This window comes from Heterocephalus glaber, unplaced genomic scaffold, assembly GCF_053883595.1.
Source record: "Heterocephalus glaber isolate CG9 unplaced genomic scaffold, H.glaber_assembly_v1.0 deba00001761, whole genome shotgun sequence".
NCBI classification, from domain to species: Eukaryota; Metazoa; Chordata; class Mammalia; order Rodentia; family Bathyergidae; genus Heterocephalus; species Heterocephalus glaber.
This window is the reverse complement of record NW_028258458.1, coordinates 810,824-823,526: the sequence shown is the minus strand read 5'-3', so window position 1 is coordinate 823,526 and position 12,703 is coordinate 810,824. Positions and strand designations below refer to the sequence as shown.

Genomic DNA, 12,703 nt, shown 5'->3' with positions numbered 1-12,703 from the left:
TATCTTAGCAATTGTGAAGGCCGGCTGGCCTGCCTGCCTGTCTGCCTGCCTTCCTTCCTTCATTCCTTCATTCCTTTTTTTTTTTTTGAGATAGGGTCTCACTTCATATTTATAGTTTAGGCTGGCCCTGAACTCACTAGCCCAGCCCAGGCTGGCCTCAGATTCACTGAAATCCTCCTGCCTCAGCCTCCTGAGTGCTGGGATTACAGGCATGTACCACCATGCCTGGGGTTTTTTTTTGTTTTTGTTTTTAAAGTCAAGGTCTTGCTGTTTAGTTCAGGCTGACCTTGAACTCTGATAATTTCTCCTTCCTCAGGCTCCCAAGTCCTGGCATTATTGGCATGCGCTACCTGGCTGGCTATTTTTAAATTTTGAGAAAGGGTCTTGCTAATTTGCTCAGTTGCTCAGGGTGGGCTAGAACTTAAGATCCTCCTGCCTCTGTCTCCCAGAAGGCCAGGATCACAGGTGTGTACCACCACACCCAGCCATGGGTGAGACGTTCTTGATTATCTTCTTCAAGACTCAGGAGTTATGGGCAAGAGAATATTAATAAAAAACTATCCATTCCTTTAATTTAGTATTTGCATAACAAATTCTGGTGTGCTACCATTCAACTCTTAATCCTCCCAACTGCTTGACAGGAGTGCAGTGATAACAACTAACTGTAACAATAGTGTCTTACTCTGTTAGGTCCTTGCAAGAACCACAGGACATGTAGGTACTGTTCTCCCCAGTTTATGGGAAACTGAGGCACAGAGAGTGACTTGCCTAAGGTCACGTGGCTGGTAAATGGTGGTGCCTGGATGTGAACCCAGGTTGGCTCCAGAGTCTGGCTCTTCACATCATCTCTTAGAATTGCCTCCAGCACAGCATCAGCCCAGTGCTAAAAACCCAGTCGGAAGTTTGTCTTTCTGAAATCCTCCAAATTCTGGTTGACTCTTTGACCCCCACCTGCTGGGAAGTTGCTGTTTTATATATAAACTCTGAAATGGGACACTGTTGAGGATTTGTGTTTAAATGTTTCCTTCCTTTTGTGCAGTAATGTGCAAATAGTATGATGTGAGCAAGCGTCTTACCAGGATCGCTGTTAACTGTGTTGGCTTGAAAGGAGGGTGTTCTGAGGGATAGACTGCTCTGTTTCTGGAGTATAGTTAAGGGGCTGGGGCTTTTTGCCTTCTTCCTGGTGCCTCGTTCTAGAAGATGAAGGTCATCACCATTAGTTAGTGATGCAAAGGCAGAGATCAGTGCTTTCAGGTTTGCCTGCTGTTCTTGTATTTCCTGGGTGTGAGTAGAAAGTGAAAGTTTGGGAAGTCTGGCTTGGTCAGTTCAGAACTGATCAGTCAGTAGAAAGGAGTGACGGGTTGCTCTGAGCAGTGATGATGTTACAGTTTAGAAGTAGATGAAACGGGTGGGGTGGTGCTGGAAGCTGCTGAGCTTGTGACAAAGTCCTTGGTAAACTGGGTGCTGCAACCCGGTAGTTAAGGCCTGAGCCAGTGCTCTTGGAGAACCAAGGGTGGAGTTTGTTCTGCTGTTCGCAGATGTCCTCAGCTGTAGGTATTCAGTATCCTGTCTGTCATCAAGGAGGGAATTCGGACTTCCTCACACTGGATCTGGGTTCTCATTTGGGTGGAATGAGGTTAGAGCCTTGGGTACTATGTCTGAGGAAGGTTTAAACCACATACAAAACTGATATAGGGGCCGGGGATATAGTTCAGTGGTTTCGCCACCTGCTGCACAAGCGCAAGGACCTAAGTTCGATCTCCAGTACCAAAAAAAAAAAAACCAACCTGATACAGATGTTTTGTACTTCAGTCATAATGCATCCATTGTGGCCCGGTGCCAACGTTAGACTGACATTTTCAGGGCCAGTGAATCAGTCTGTATAGGTCAGATCTTGACAGAGAATGGCTGCAAACATTTTAAAGTGATTATCGTGTGTCAAAGATTGATTTAATATTCGACAATGGAAAAAAATTTTTTTTTAATAGATTGGAGTTTTCATAGGATCCCCTGGACTGTGGGGCCCTGTTGACGGTTGAGAACATGCTCATGAGGGCCTGCTTATGATGTCTTATCTGAGGAGGGGGGTGTGGCCTTCACAGACTTACCATGGAATTAAAGAGAGCAGCAGCTTCGTGATGATGCCACTCATTCTAGGATGTGTTTGACCATTCCTTTCAACTGAGTGACGCTTGCCCGCCACCCACAGGCTTGCATGCGTCGGAGACTTGTCCAACAGAGAGCAAGGCCTGGAGTTCTCTTGGGTTGATTCAGACAAGAAGTCAGTGCAGTTGCTGGAGTCCTTGGCAATTTACAAAGCCGCCCTGAGTCTGTTTCCACATCTCTAATTCTTTTAACTTTGTTGAAAGCATAGGGTTGTGGGCTGCATACAATCATTTTTTTGTAGTTGTACAATAAAAAGTGGCCATTACACTGTACCTCTTTTATCTGATACAGCAGTGTCTCAGTTTATGAACATTTTGGTTTGCAAACTCTGCATCAGGTGATAAACATGACCGCAGCCATCTTTCCCACACAAACACAAATGTGTCCATCTTTCCAGAATCATAGAACAAAATAAGTTCGTGAATTGAGGTACTGCTGTATTTCTAAGGAGTGAGATTAATATTAATACATAATGCTAGATTCCTCAGAGACCTCTCAGTAGGGGCAGAGACAAGGTGTGATACACATTTGAGTCCTTCATGGGAGAGCTCCAGGAATGTGATGGAAGTCATGGAAGGCTTTTTCGAGCAGGTGGCAGTTGTGAGGGCCTTTTCTCCACAGAAACTCAGAGCTCTGTTTTTGAATGACATTGTGAAAAAATGATGAGAGAAGCTGCCAGAATCCCATGACATAGATGGTACCCATAATGCAGTTTGAGAACAAGCCTATATGTAGGCACATTTCTGTGAGTGTTGATTTATATTAGAGCAGCCTTTGCTGCATCTTCAGCAGACCGTGGTGATGGCAGCAGGTAATGCAGGTGTGGAAGTGGTTTGAGGACTCAGCATGAGTTAAGTGCTCAGTACATCAGCAGGCTCCTCTGTGGCCTGCCTTTGACCTGTTGTGCCTTGCAAGTGACCCACCAGGTACGGTGGCTGTGAGTGCGTGGTGCGCCTGCTGTATGGCTACAGTAGAAGTTGTAAGTTGATTCTTCCTAATGGACTGGAGGTGGGTTGTTGGAGGGATTTGCTTGCGGTGGCTTTCATTTTCAAGGAATAAGGGTTTCCTTTTGGAAAGTTACACTCTGACTTGGTGGTGGCTGTTGTGTATCTGTAGTTGTTTTTTTGGGTGGGGATAATAGGTGAAGCATAATGCTTATTTCTGAAAAGGCCTAGGGTAATATTTTTTTCCGCAGAAATGGAACGTGGCATGGGTGGAAGATTTGAGAGAGACATTGCCAGAAATGAGATGGGCATATCTCGAAGCTTTGGAGAGCCTCTTGGCAGAGGAATGGGTAAGATGGCCCTGTGGCCCCACCTGGGCGGGGTCTACTCCCTGAGCTTCAGGCTGCCAGGGCTCACTCAGCCTAATGTCAGGGCTTCTTTTTTCAGGCAAAATCTGTTGGTTTTCCTTAGGCTTTAAAAAATTGTGTTTTGTTCTGTGAAGTTATTGGCATGAAAAGAACTTTTTCTTCGGCATCTTTTTAAAGAACTGATGTAAAGTTTTGGCATGGTGTGGAGATTAAAACTGCTGCGTTTCTATCACCTTGTTGGCTTTCTAGCTCTGGCAGAGCTTTGCAAGGTTCTGCTGAATCGGCAGGGCTCTCACTCCTCCAGGACCTGTGATGCTGTGGTTCGCAGGATGGAGTCAGATGCTTGCTCTAGTGGCTTTGGAAGGAATCTAGGTGGACCAGGAAAGCTTTCTGACATTGGAAGGCCTTCAGGATTGGAGCCTTGTCTCAGTGCAGAGAAATTATTTATTCAATTTGAAGTAGATGGCAAAATAGTTTCTTTATCTTAGATAACTTCTTTTTCTATTTAAAGTGCAGATGATTCTGAAAATCTTGTCAGCTGAATTCTCCTTGCTCCGTGGGAGCAAGGAGATTGACCATTCTTGGTCCTTCAGAGGCATCTTAGCATGGGAACCTGTCCCACCTCCGCCTGCCTTGTTCTGTGCAGGAACACCTGCTCCCAGAGCCTAGGCCTCTTAGCTTCTGTCCCCATGGGATGCCTGTGGCTGGGGATCCGGTTCTAAGCTTTTCACATCCAGTTGATGTTAGCTGTGTTCTTAGGGTTTAGGACTCCCTGGAAAGACTGTCTTCAGATTAACCCTTCAGCTCAGCACCTTCCCTCTTCGGGCTGTCTCTAGTGTTTTTTCTGAATTCAGGATCTGTCTGTTTCCCAGAGTGACCTGTTGCTTGGTGGAGACTTACGTTTCTTTTTTTCCCCTGACCATGAGCGTGTGTGTGTGTGTGTGTGTGTGTGTGTGTGTGTGTGTGTGTGTGTGTGTGTGTGTGTGTGTGTGTGTGTGTCTTAGTAGGCTGCTAGTGAAGATCTACTCTTTCTGGACTTGCTTGCTCTACCTGTCACTTTATTCTATATTGTTCTAGAGCTTTCGAATTTGGGACGTAAGTTTATATCTGTGTATGACCAGCTAGGTTAGTTAAAGGTTATCCTGTTGCCATGACTGGCTTCATTTTGTGTCTTGGAATAGTAGAGTTTTTGAAAAAAAGTATTTTGAAGACTTACTGTCATTAAGCCTCAAGTGCTTGGCAGGAGCAAGATGACCTGTGACTTTACACCTGTAGTTTTTCTTGCTCCTAGTTTTCCATCATTGCCAGTCTGTGGCACATCTCAGGGCTGTGATAAGGCTGAGAGCCTCGTCCCAGGCCTTGAAGTGCTGCATGAGTGGACATGGGCTCCTTGCCGAGGGTGCTACTGCATGTGGTAGTAGGAAGTTGGCCTGAATGGACACTGTCCCCTGCTGTTTGGTCATGGAAAGCACCCCTTCTGATTGATTAGGGCTGTGCAGGCCTCTGTCTAGAATTACTTGCTACCCCTTGTGACCAGACCCAAGGTAGTAAGATGGTCTTTGTCGCAAATGGAATATTTAAGTTGGTAGTTGACTGGTTTGATTTTGGATTCATTTCTCATTCTCTTTTTTTTCCTTGTGGTCTGTCATTGAGAATTGAACAATCAGGGCTACTTTCTGTAGCACCTTCCTGTTCAGTGTCCCTGCTCATATCATAGCAGTAGATCTTTGTACAAACAACTGGACTTGGTCCTTTAAAGACAGAGATAGGTCTGTGGCTCTTGACCCTGAAGGGTGTGGCACAGCCAAAGAGATGAGACTCCGCGTGGCCCAGGCAAGAACCAGAGTTGGTGCTTGGCAGTGGGCTAGGGAGGGAGTTATGTAGAGACAGCGATTCCTAGGCCCTCTGGCAGCTGCACAAGCAGCATGTGAGGTATATTAGCACTGGCAAAGCATCTCTCTCGACTGCAGTGGGGACAGTGTTTGAGGAGTGGGGACCCACGCAGTGTGGCGCAGGCCACAGGTATGCCAAGCACACTGGGCAGAACCAGCTCAGGCCGGGTGGGGAGGGGTAGGCGTGAATGCCTAAGGGAAGAATTTGGCGCTTTTTCTTCAAATATATGGTGTGTTGATTTAAAGCTCTTCCAGGGAATGGCTTGATCTATGTGCTGTCGTGGGAAAGCAAAGTGAGCCTAGGTATGACATGCTGAGCAGGCTAGTGTAGTTCCAGGCAGGTTGGAAGTCCGTTGTTTCTTGGTGTATTTTCCCCCTTCCTCCCTCTAGGTGGAGCTCAAGAAACAGCCTCTGGGTCAGTTTAAATTGCTTTGTGGCTGTGATGGTAGCGTGAGAAGCACTTTGAGGCCGCTTCCACATTGCTGGTGCAGTTTAGGGTTACAGAAATTGAGTACGTTTTCTCCCATTGAAAAAAGATTGAAGAGAAACTTTAAAAGGCGACATCAGTGACTGATTTAGACAAACTTTAAGGCAGTTTGGATGAACTGTTGGCCAGCAAGGATAGTCTTTCCTACTAGAACAGTTGAATGTGCTGGGTGTGTTTATTTTCCTGAAGCTTCACCTGTCACTTTGTCACCATCACTCCTGACTCATTTCGGGTGGGGTTGGCACGGTCAGGTCGCTGAATACAGGTGAATACTCCCAGCAGTGGGCACAGAAGCTTCCAGCTTTCACCTTCAGGTTGTGATAGCTCCAGCCGTGTGATCAGAAGTGCTGAGCAGATGCATGAAGGCTTCAGTCTTCTGAAACAGGAATCTCCCAGAAAGACCTTAGTTTCCTGCTCGGGTGAGATGGGGAAGCCTCAGGACTAAAGGTCTGGACCAGCTCTGGAAAATGGCTGGGCACAAGGGCTGAGGGGCCCTGTCTTGCCCTGACTTCCTGAGGGTAGCTCACAGACGCACACGATTACTCGCTCTGCTGGATGCATTCACAGGTGACCTTCCAAATGGGCCTCAGACTCTGGAGCTAGCATTGCGACTCATCATGGAACTTCAGTTGTCTATAAAATGATCTTGTCTGTGTGTATTTTTCTCAAACCCCTCCCCTTTTCCCTTTATCTTTTTCTTTTTTGGAAAAAAATTATTAGTATTTTTATTTTGGAATCTGTAATGAGCAAGTTTCTATTGCCATAGAAAAATTTGGCTAATTATTTTTTTTTCCTGATTTCCTTAGAAATCCTAAGTAATGCACTGAAGAGAGGAGAGATCATTGCAAAGCAGGGAGGAGGTAGGAAACGCTTAGTTCATTGTTTTGATTTTTAGAACAGTCTGTTATCACGGGGGAGAACAGAATACGAGTGAACATATAGTGACAACATGGGCTCTTACAGTCTGCCCAGGGTGGGAGCCACCTCTGCCTCTTCCTAGCTGTGTGACATGTGGCAAGTTACTGAACCTCTGTTTTTGTACTACTGGCCTATAAATGGGGATGGAATAGTACCTAGCTCAGAGGGTCGTTGTGAACGGAAAATGAGCCAGTGCACTGAAAGAGTACTTAACATAAGTTAGCAGTAGTACTCATGCAGGTTGGGACTTTCTTGTTTTCCATACCCTAAAATTAAACATTCCTAAAGTAAATGTTTGCTGTACCTGACTGAACCTGAAAGTACACTACCTAATACATAACAAATGCTTACTAAAATTTGCATATGTGGGAAAATCCATGGAAGTCCAAGGGGATTGTTGGGGAGGGAGGGTGGCAGAAGTGAAAGAGAAGGTAGTAGGGATGGTGGTTATGATCAAAGTACAGAATATGCTTGGATGAAAATATCACAGAGAAACTCATTATTTTGTTCAATTAATGTTGTTAATTACAATAATTAAAATGTGCACATCTACTCATTACAAAAATTCAGAAAATGCTGCAGAGAGTAGACACTACCTTCAGACTCACTACCCATTTATGAGTGTTGTAAATATTCTGGTATACACCTTGCAGGGAGTGCACACTTCTGCAGGCATTTAGAGCTCACTGCGTTTTCAGCCCATTTTCTCTTCAGGGCTGAGGGGCTGGGCATTGTCTGGTGTCCCCACTTGGTGGGCGTTTCAGGGCGCTGGTTGCAGAGCTCCATTGGGCACTCTTCTGCTGCTGTTGGCATTGGGTGCTAACCTCATTCCTGCTGCTATCAGGCAAGCACCTTTTTGTCTTATAATATGAGGAAGCTTGATAGTTTCTGAGCCATTTCCGCTCTGAAAGTAATGTTCTTAAAGTTGTGCTTATTTTTGGCCACTTTGTATGACACTAATGTTGAGCTGAGGAAATGGGCACGTGGAGGTGGGGTTCCTTATGCCAGGTCACAGCCTTAGCTATAGAAACTGCCAAGATTTTTTGTCCTGAATTTGTATTTGGATTGGGCTGCCTGGGTCAGTAGTGGATTGGCCATGGCCTGGGCAACACCTGTTTTCAGAGGTGGGAGGTTGGAGCTTGGAAGGATTTTCGAGCTCCACACAGGAAAAACAGATTCTCCCTGTGCAGAGTTGCAAAAGCCACAGGCAAAGGCATTGTTAACTGCTACTCACCTGGGCTATTCGAGTCGCCCTGCAGAGCTGTCAGCATCTTCCTTCCTGGGCCTGCAAACCTAGACACAAGTCAGTTGGCAGTGTCCCCTCTGGAGTAAGATCCCACGGAATGCCAGCTGTGTGCCTTCATACCCAGGATCTATATTGGTGTTTGTGTTTGATTTCTTTTATCTCTGCTTGATTACACAGCAGTGTAGTCTCTTCTCTATGCTCTGTAAGTGCTAAGGAAATGTAGCCAGACTGGCTACCCAGAGGGCATCCAGAGGGACAAGTCAGGAGAGGAGAAAATTTGTTGAGTGACTTTGAATTGTCTCTGTGTGTCTAAGTCACTTTCCTTATCACTAAGATACAGTACCTGACACAAATTTAAAGAGGAGAGGTTTATTTTGGCTCATGCTTTTAGTCCATAGTTGCCCAGTTTCAAGTCCCAAGGTCATGGCTGAAGGGTCTGGGTGGGAGAAACCAGCTAATAATATCATAATGGTCAGGAAACAGAAGGGAGCAAACCCTGTGCCCCCTTCCAGGTCACGCTCCCCAGTGACCATCTTTTCCAGTCAGGCCTTGCCTCCTGATGAGTCCAGTGCATTGGCTCCTCTATCCAGCCACATTCTGCCAGCCCTGCATCTGAGTGCAGGAGGCTTTGGGGGACACTTTTGGTTTAAGCCATAACACCATTTTACATTTTGTTAGCATTTGTCAACCTGTGAGGGGTTGTCTTAATGAATTACCAGTTTATTGGGCTGAATTTTTGGTATCTGGTTGAGCTTGTGAATGGAAGTGCCTAGGCGTGGCATAGTGTGCACACATTTGTGTCCTGACATTCTCGTGTTTTATGTGCCTCTTCCAGGTGGAGGTGGAGGCAGCGTCCCTGGGATTGAGAGGATGGGCCCTGGCATTGACCGCATTGGGGGTGCCGGCATGGAACGCATGGGCGCAGGCCTGGGCCACGGCATGGATCGCGTGGGCTCTGAGATCGAGCGCATGGGCCTGGTCATGGACCGCATGGGCTCTGTTGAGCGCATGGGCTCTGGGATCGAGCGCATGGGCCCACTGGGCCTCGACCACATGGCCTCCAGCATTGAGCGAATGGGCCAAACCATGGAGCGCATCGGCTCTGGTGTTGAGCGCATGGGGGCCGGCATGGGTTTCGGCCTGGAGCGCATGGCCGCGCCCATCGACCGTGTGGGCCAAACCATTGAGCGCATGGGCTCTGGTGTGGAGCGCATGGGCCCTGCCATCGAGCGCATGGGCCTGGGCATGGAGCGCATGGTGCCCGCAGGCATGGGGGCCGGCCTGGAGCGCATGGGCCCCGTGATGGATCGCATGGCCACCGGCCTGGAGCGCATGGGCGCCAACAACCTGGAGCGCATGGGCCTGGAGCGCATGGGCGCCAACAGCCTGGAGCGCATGGGCCTGGAGCGCATGGGCGCCAACAGCCTGGAGCGCATGGGCCCTGCCATGGGCCCAGCCCTGGGCGCTGGCATTGAGCGCATGGGCCTGGCCATGGGTGGCGCTGGTGGTGCCAGCTTTGATCGCGCCATCGAGATGGAACGTGGAAACTTTGGAGGAAGCTTCGCAGGTTCCTTTGGTGGAGCTGGAGGCCATGCTCCTGGGGTGGCCAGGAAGGCCTGCCAGATATTTGTGAGAAATGTAAGTGGCTCTTCAGGAACTCCTGGGCGGTGTTAGGGACAGGGGAGGAGATTGGTGGACTGAATGGTAGGGAGCAGGGGAGTGCACACCGTGACCCTCTCCCAAGTCCACTGCTGGGGATGAGGAGGGAAGCTGAGGGCAGAGCAGGAGCAGTGGTCTGTGATTACCTGAGCTTCTCCTCTGTGTCAGACCGAGCAGCAGGCTGAGCTGACTCTGGTTTCCCATCCCTTGGCTTGGGCACCCGAGTCTTGGCATGGTGATTCAGAGAATGTGTCTATAACTAAATTATCTGTAACAACTTAGCCTCTGAGTTTGTGGGCTGCCTGCCTTGGCCCCTCATCCCACGTGTTCTACTCCCCATGTGAACATGCTGGAGAGAGTGGACTAGAGATAGAGCCACAGTGAGGGCCCTTCAGAGCGCATTCCAGATAGAGGTGTTCACTTGAGGTTGATTTCCTCAACTAGGGAACAGCCAGCTACTGTGCGTGATACATTTTGTGTGTGTGTGTTGCTGGGGCTGTATCCCAGAGCTTCACCAGTGGAGTGGGCCACATGAGCCACGTCCCTGCCCCCAGGGATTTCCTATGCAGAGTGCTGTGATGTTTGTGCATTAAGACTTGGCAGAGTTGTACATTAGTCTACCATTTTTTCCCCTCAGCTCCCATTTGATTTTACTTGGAAGATGCTAAAGGACAAATTCAACGAGTGTGGTAAGTGTCTGAGAAAGGCTCTCTAGGTGCTTCCTGTGTCGTGGCTCGGTGGTGCCATGGAGTCAAGCAGTAGATCTTCCTTCCTAGTCTTGTCCGTCAGCTCTAGAGGACTGATGGGCCTTGCCATTGTTCTGCTTCTGCGGATGCTCAGGCAGGTGTTGAGTCCCAGTATGTGTCAGATATTTTCTGCCTGTATTTTCCATTTTCTCCTTAGCTTCCCCTTTTCCTTCTAGAGTTTTGAAGAGGGGGTAGGGCTGACCCCCTTGACAGATGAGTCAGGTAAAGTCACCTTCCCTAAGGTCACGTAGCTTCTAAGATACAAAACTAAATACATCCCAGACAAGGTTGCTCTCCTCACAGCACAGCTAGCTCGGTGCCACAGAGCACTCGTGTGCCCAGCAGGTGCCCTGGGTGATATTGCGGTGTCTGGGTGAGGGTGAGGGTGAGGATGGTCCCTGGTGGTAGTGTTTCCTGGCACTCCAGCCACCTCTTCTTAGATCCGCCTTGTGGCCAAAAAATTCTTTCCTTGCCCTCCATGGAGAGCTGTCTCCTGCCACCCCGCACCCCTGTCCTTTCCAGCTCCATCAACCCTAAACTTGAGGTCTGGGGCTGCTGAGTCAGGGCCTCATCTGTTCTCACCGTTCCTGTCTCAGGAGTGGTGCATGGTTGATTGCACTGCTGCTTCCCTGGGGTTTTCTCTGGGAGTGAGCGGAGACAGAGGCACTTCTTTGCCTGTCTTTCCTCTCCCCACTCTGCAGTTTCCACATCATGGTAGATAGTTGGAAAAGCCAGATTGGATCAAGCCACCCCCTCACCCTGAGGAAGTCCAAATTGACAGGCCCTCTGAGGACTTGGCCCCTGCCCCTCTTCCCCGGCTGCACCTTCGCTCCTAGTGCTCTGGTGGTGCTGTCACTGGCGGGACTGTGTCTCTTGGTGATGATCTGCTCGAGGTTCTCACAGTGGCACTGTGAGGCAACCTGGGTGTTGTCCCCACCCTGGACAGTTACTGGCTGCGGAACTGCGGGTCCCTAGCACTGCTGCTCTCTCAGTCTTGGCTCTCGGTTGGCCTCTGGCCTCCCCTTAGGCCCCTCCCGTGGTGTCTGGCACATACCTGGGTGCTTGGCAGGTGCTTGGTGCACGTAAGCTGCCCGCTCGCCAGGACCTTGGCTGCCACTGAGCGGCACTGGCAGTGCTTCTGTGAGTTGGGGTGGTGACTTGGGGAAAATAAAGCCTCTGAAATTGGCTTGTACAGTTGGCTTCGACTGCCCCTTGTTTTTGTAAAGCCTGGCATTTGAGGCCTCCAGAACGGTTAGCAGAAGCACACTGAGACTTCCGTCCTACTGACAGAGCAATGGCAATGTGGCCAAGGGTGTAGTCGCCAGCTCTGGCTGTGGTGTTCTGAATTTGCGCTCTCCTTTTCGACTCACAAAATCCAACAGGTGATCTGGACTGAGTGGAGCCGGGCTGAGGCTGAGCTCTGGGTTTGCCTGATGAGTTGGTCTCTTCTTCCTCCCTGTGCCAGGCCATGTGCTGTATGCTGACATCAAGATGGAGAACGGGAAGTCCAAGGGGTGCGGAGTGGTTAAGTTTGAGTCACCAGAGGTGGCGGAGAGGGCCTGCCGGATGATGAATGGCATGAAGCTGAGTGGCCGAGAGATCGATGTTCGGATCGATAGAAATGCTTAAGCAGTTGCCTTTTTTAAACATCAATACCAGACCTCTGAATTTGTATTTTTTCTTGTTAACCATTTTAGTTTGTTGGCTGGATGTATAAAGATGTTTAAAAAATTCAGTTGCTTTTTGGGGTAATTTGAATTACTTTTTTAACGACTGGGGTTCCATTTGACTGTTTGCATTGAGATTGCAATGTGCGCAATTTTTTTTGTAGTTGTGGCATCTTGTTGACATCGAATATGACTTTGATAATAAATACCAGTTCCTGAAAGCGGCTTGCTTTTGCGTGTGTGTTGTGGGGTGGCCATCTGAGGGTTTGGAAGCCAGAGCCACTGGGCCTTCCTCTTTCTCTTCCCCAAGAGCCATGATACTAGGGATCTTCCCTCTGTCGTTGTTTGTCTGTGGTCCCTGGGAATAGAAGATCAGGGCCCTGCCACCTCAGGAAACACCTTGGTGGAAACCTCGTTTTGAGGGGCTTGCCTTCCCCAGCACTGAGAACAGAGTATTCGCAGTGTGGAGCAGTCCCAGAAGCTGTCCTGCCTCCCTTGTGACTTTATCCTGCAGGGCACAGGACATGTGTCAGGGTCACCTCCAGCTTGGCTTTTCCCCCTATACAGACGGAGGAGCAGTGTGCCGGTTCTGAGTATCTGGCCCTGGCAG

The 12,703-nt window shown here is 48.8% G+C and overlaps 1 protein-coding gene across 9 annotated transcripts in view; it reads left to right on the top strand.

Annotated features, from left to right (window-relative positions):
* Positions 1–12,314, top strand: part of Hnrnpm (heterogeneous nuclear ribonucleoprotein M) — a 43,390-nt gene extending 31,076 nt beyond the window's left edge. For 4 of the 9 annotated variants that reach the window (XM_087201798.1, XM_087201799.1, XM_087201796.1 and 1 more), the window contains 4 exons: positions 6,664–6,717; positions 8,857–9,659; positions 10,318–10,369; positions 11,892–12,314. In XM_087201798.1, the coding sequence (XP_087057924.1) occupies positions 6,664–6,717; positions 8,857–9,659; positions 10,318–10,369; positions 11,892–12,055 (1,073 nt within the window). In that variant the 3' untranslated portion in view covers positions 12,056–12,314. Of the gene's footprint in view, positions 1–3,361; positions 3,461–6,663; positions 6,718–8,856; positions 9,660–10,317; positions 10,370–11,891 lie in introns of all 9 variants that reach the window. The other 5 variants (XM_087201794.1, XM_087201792.1, XM_087201791.1 and 2 more) reach the window with 2 other exon arrangements.
* Positions 12,315–12,703: the final 389 nt, after the last annotated feature.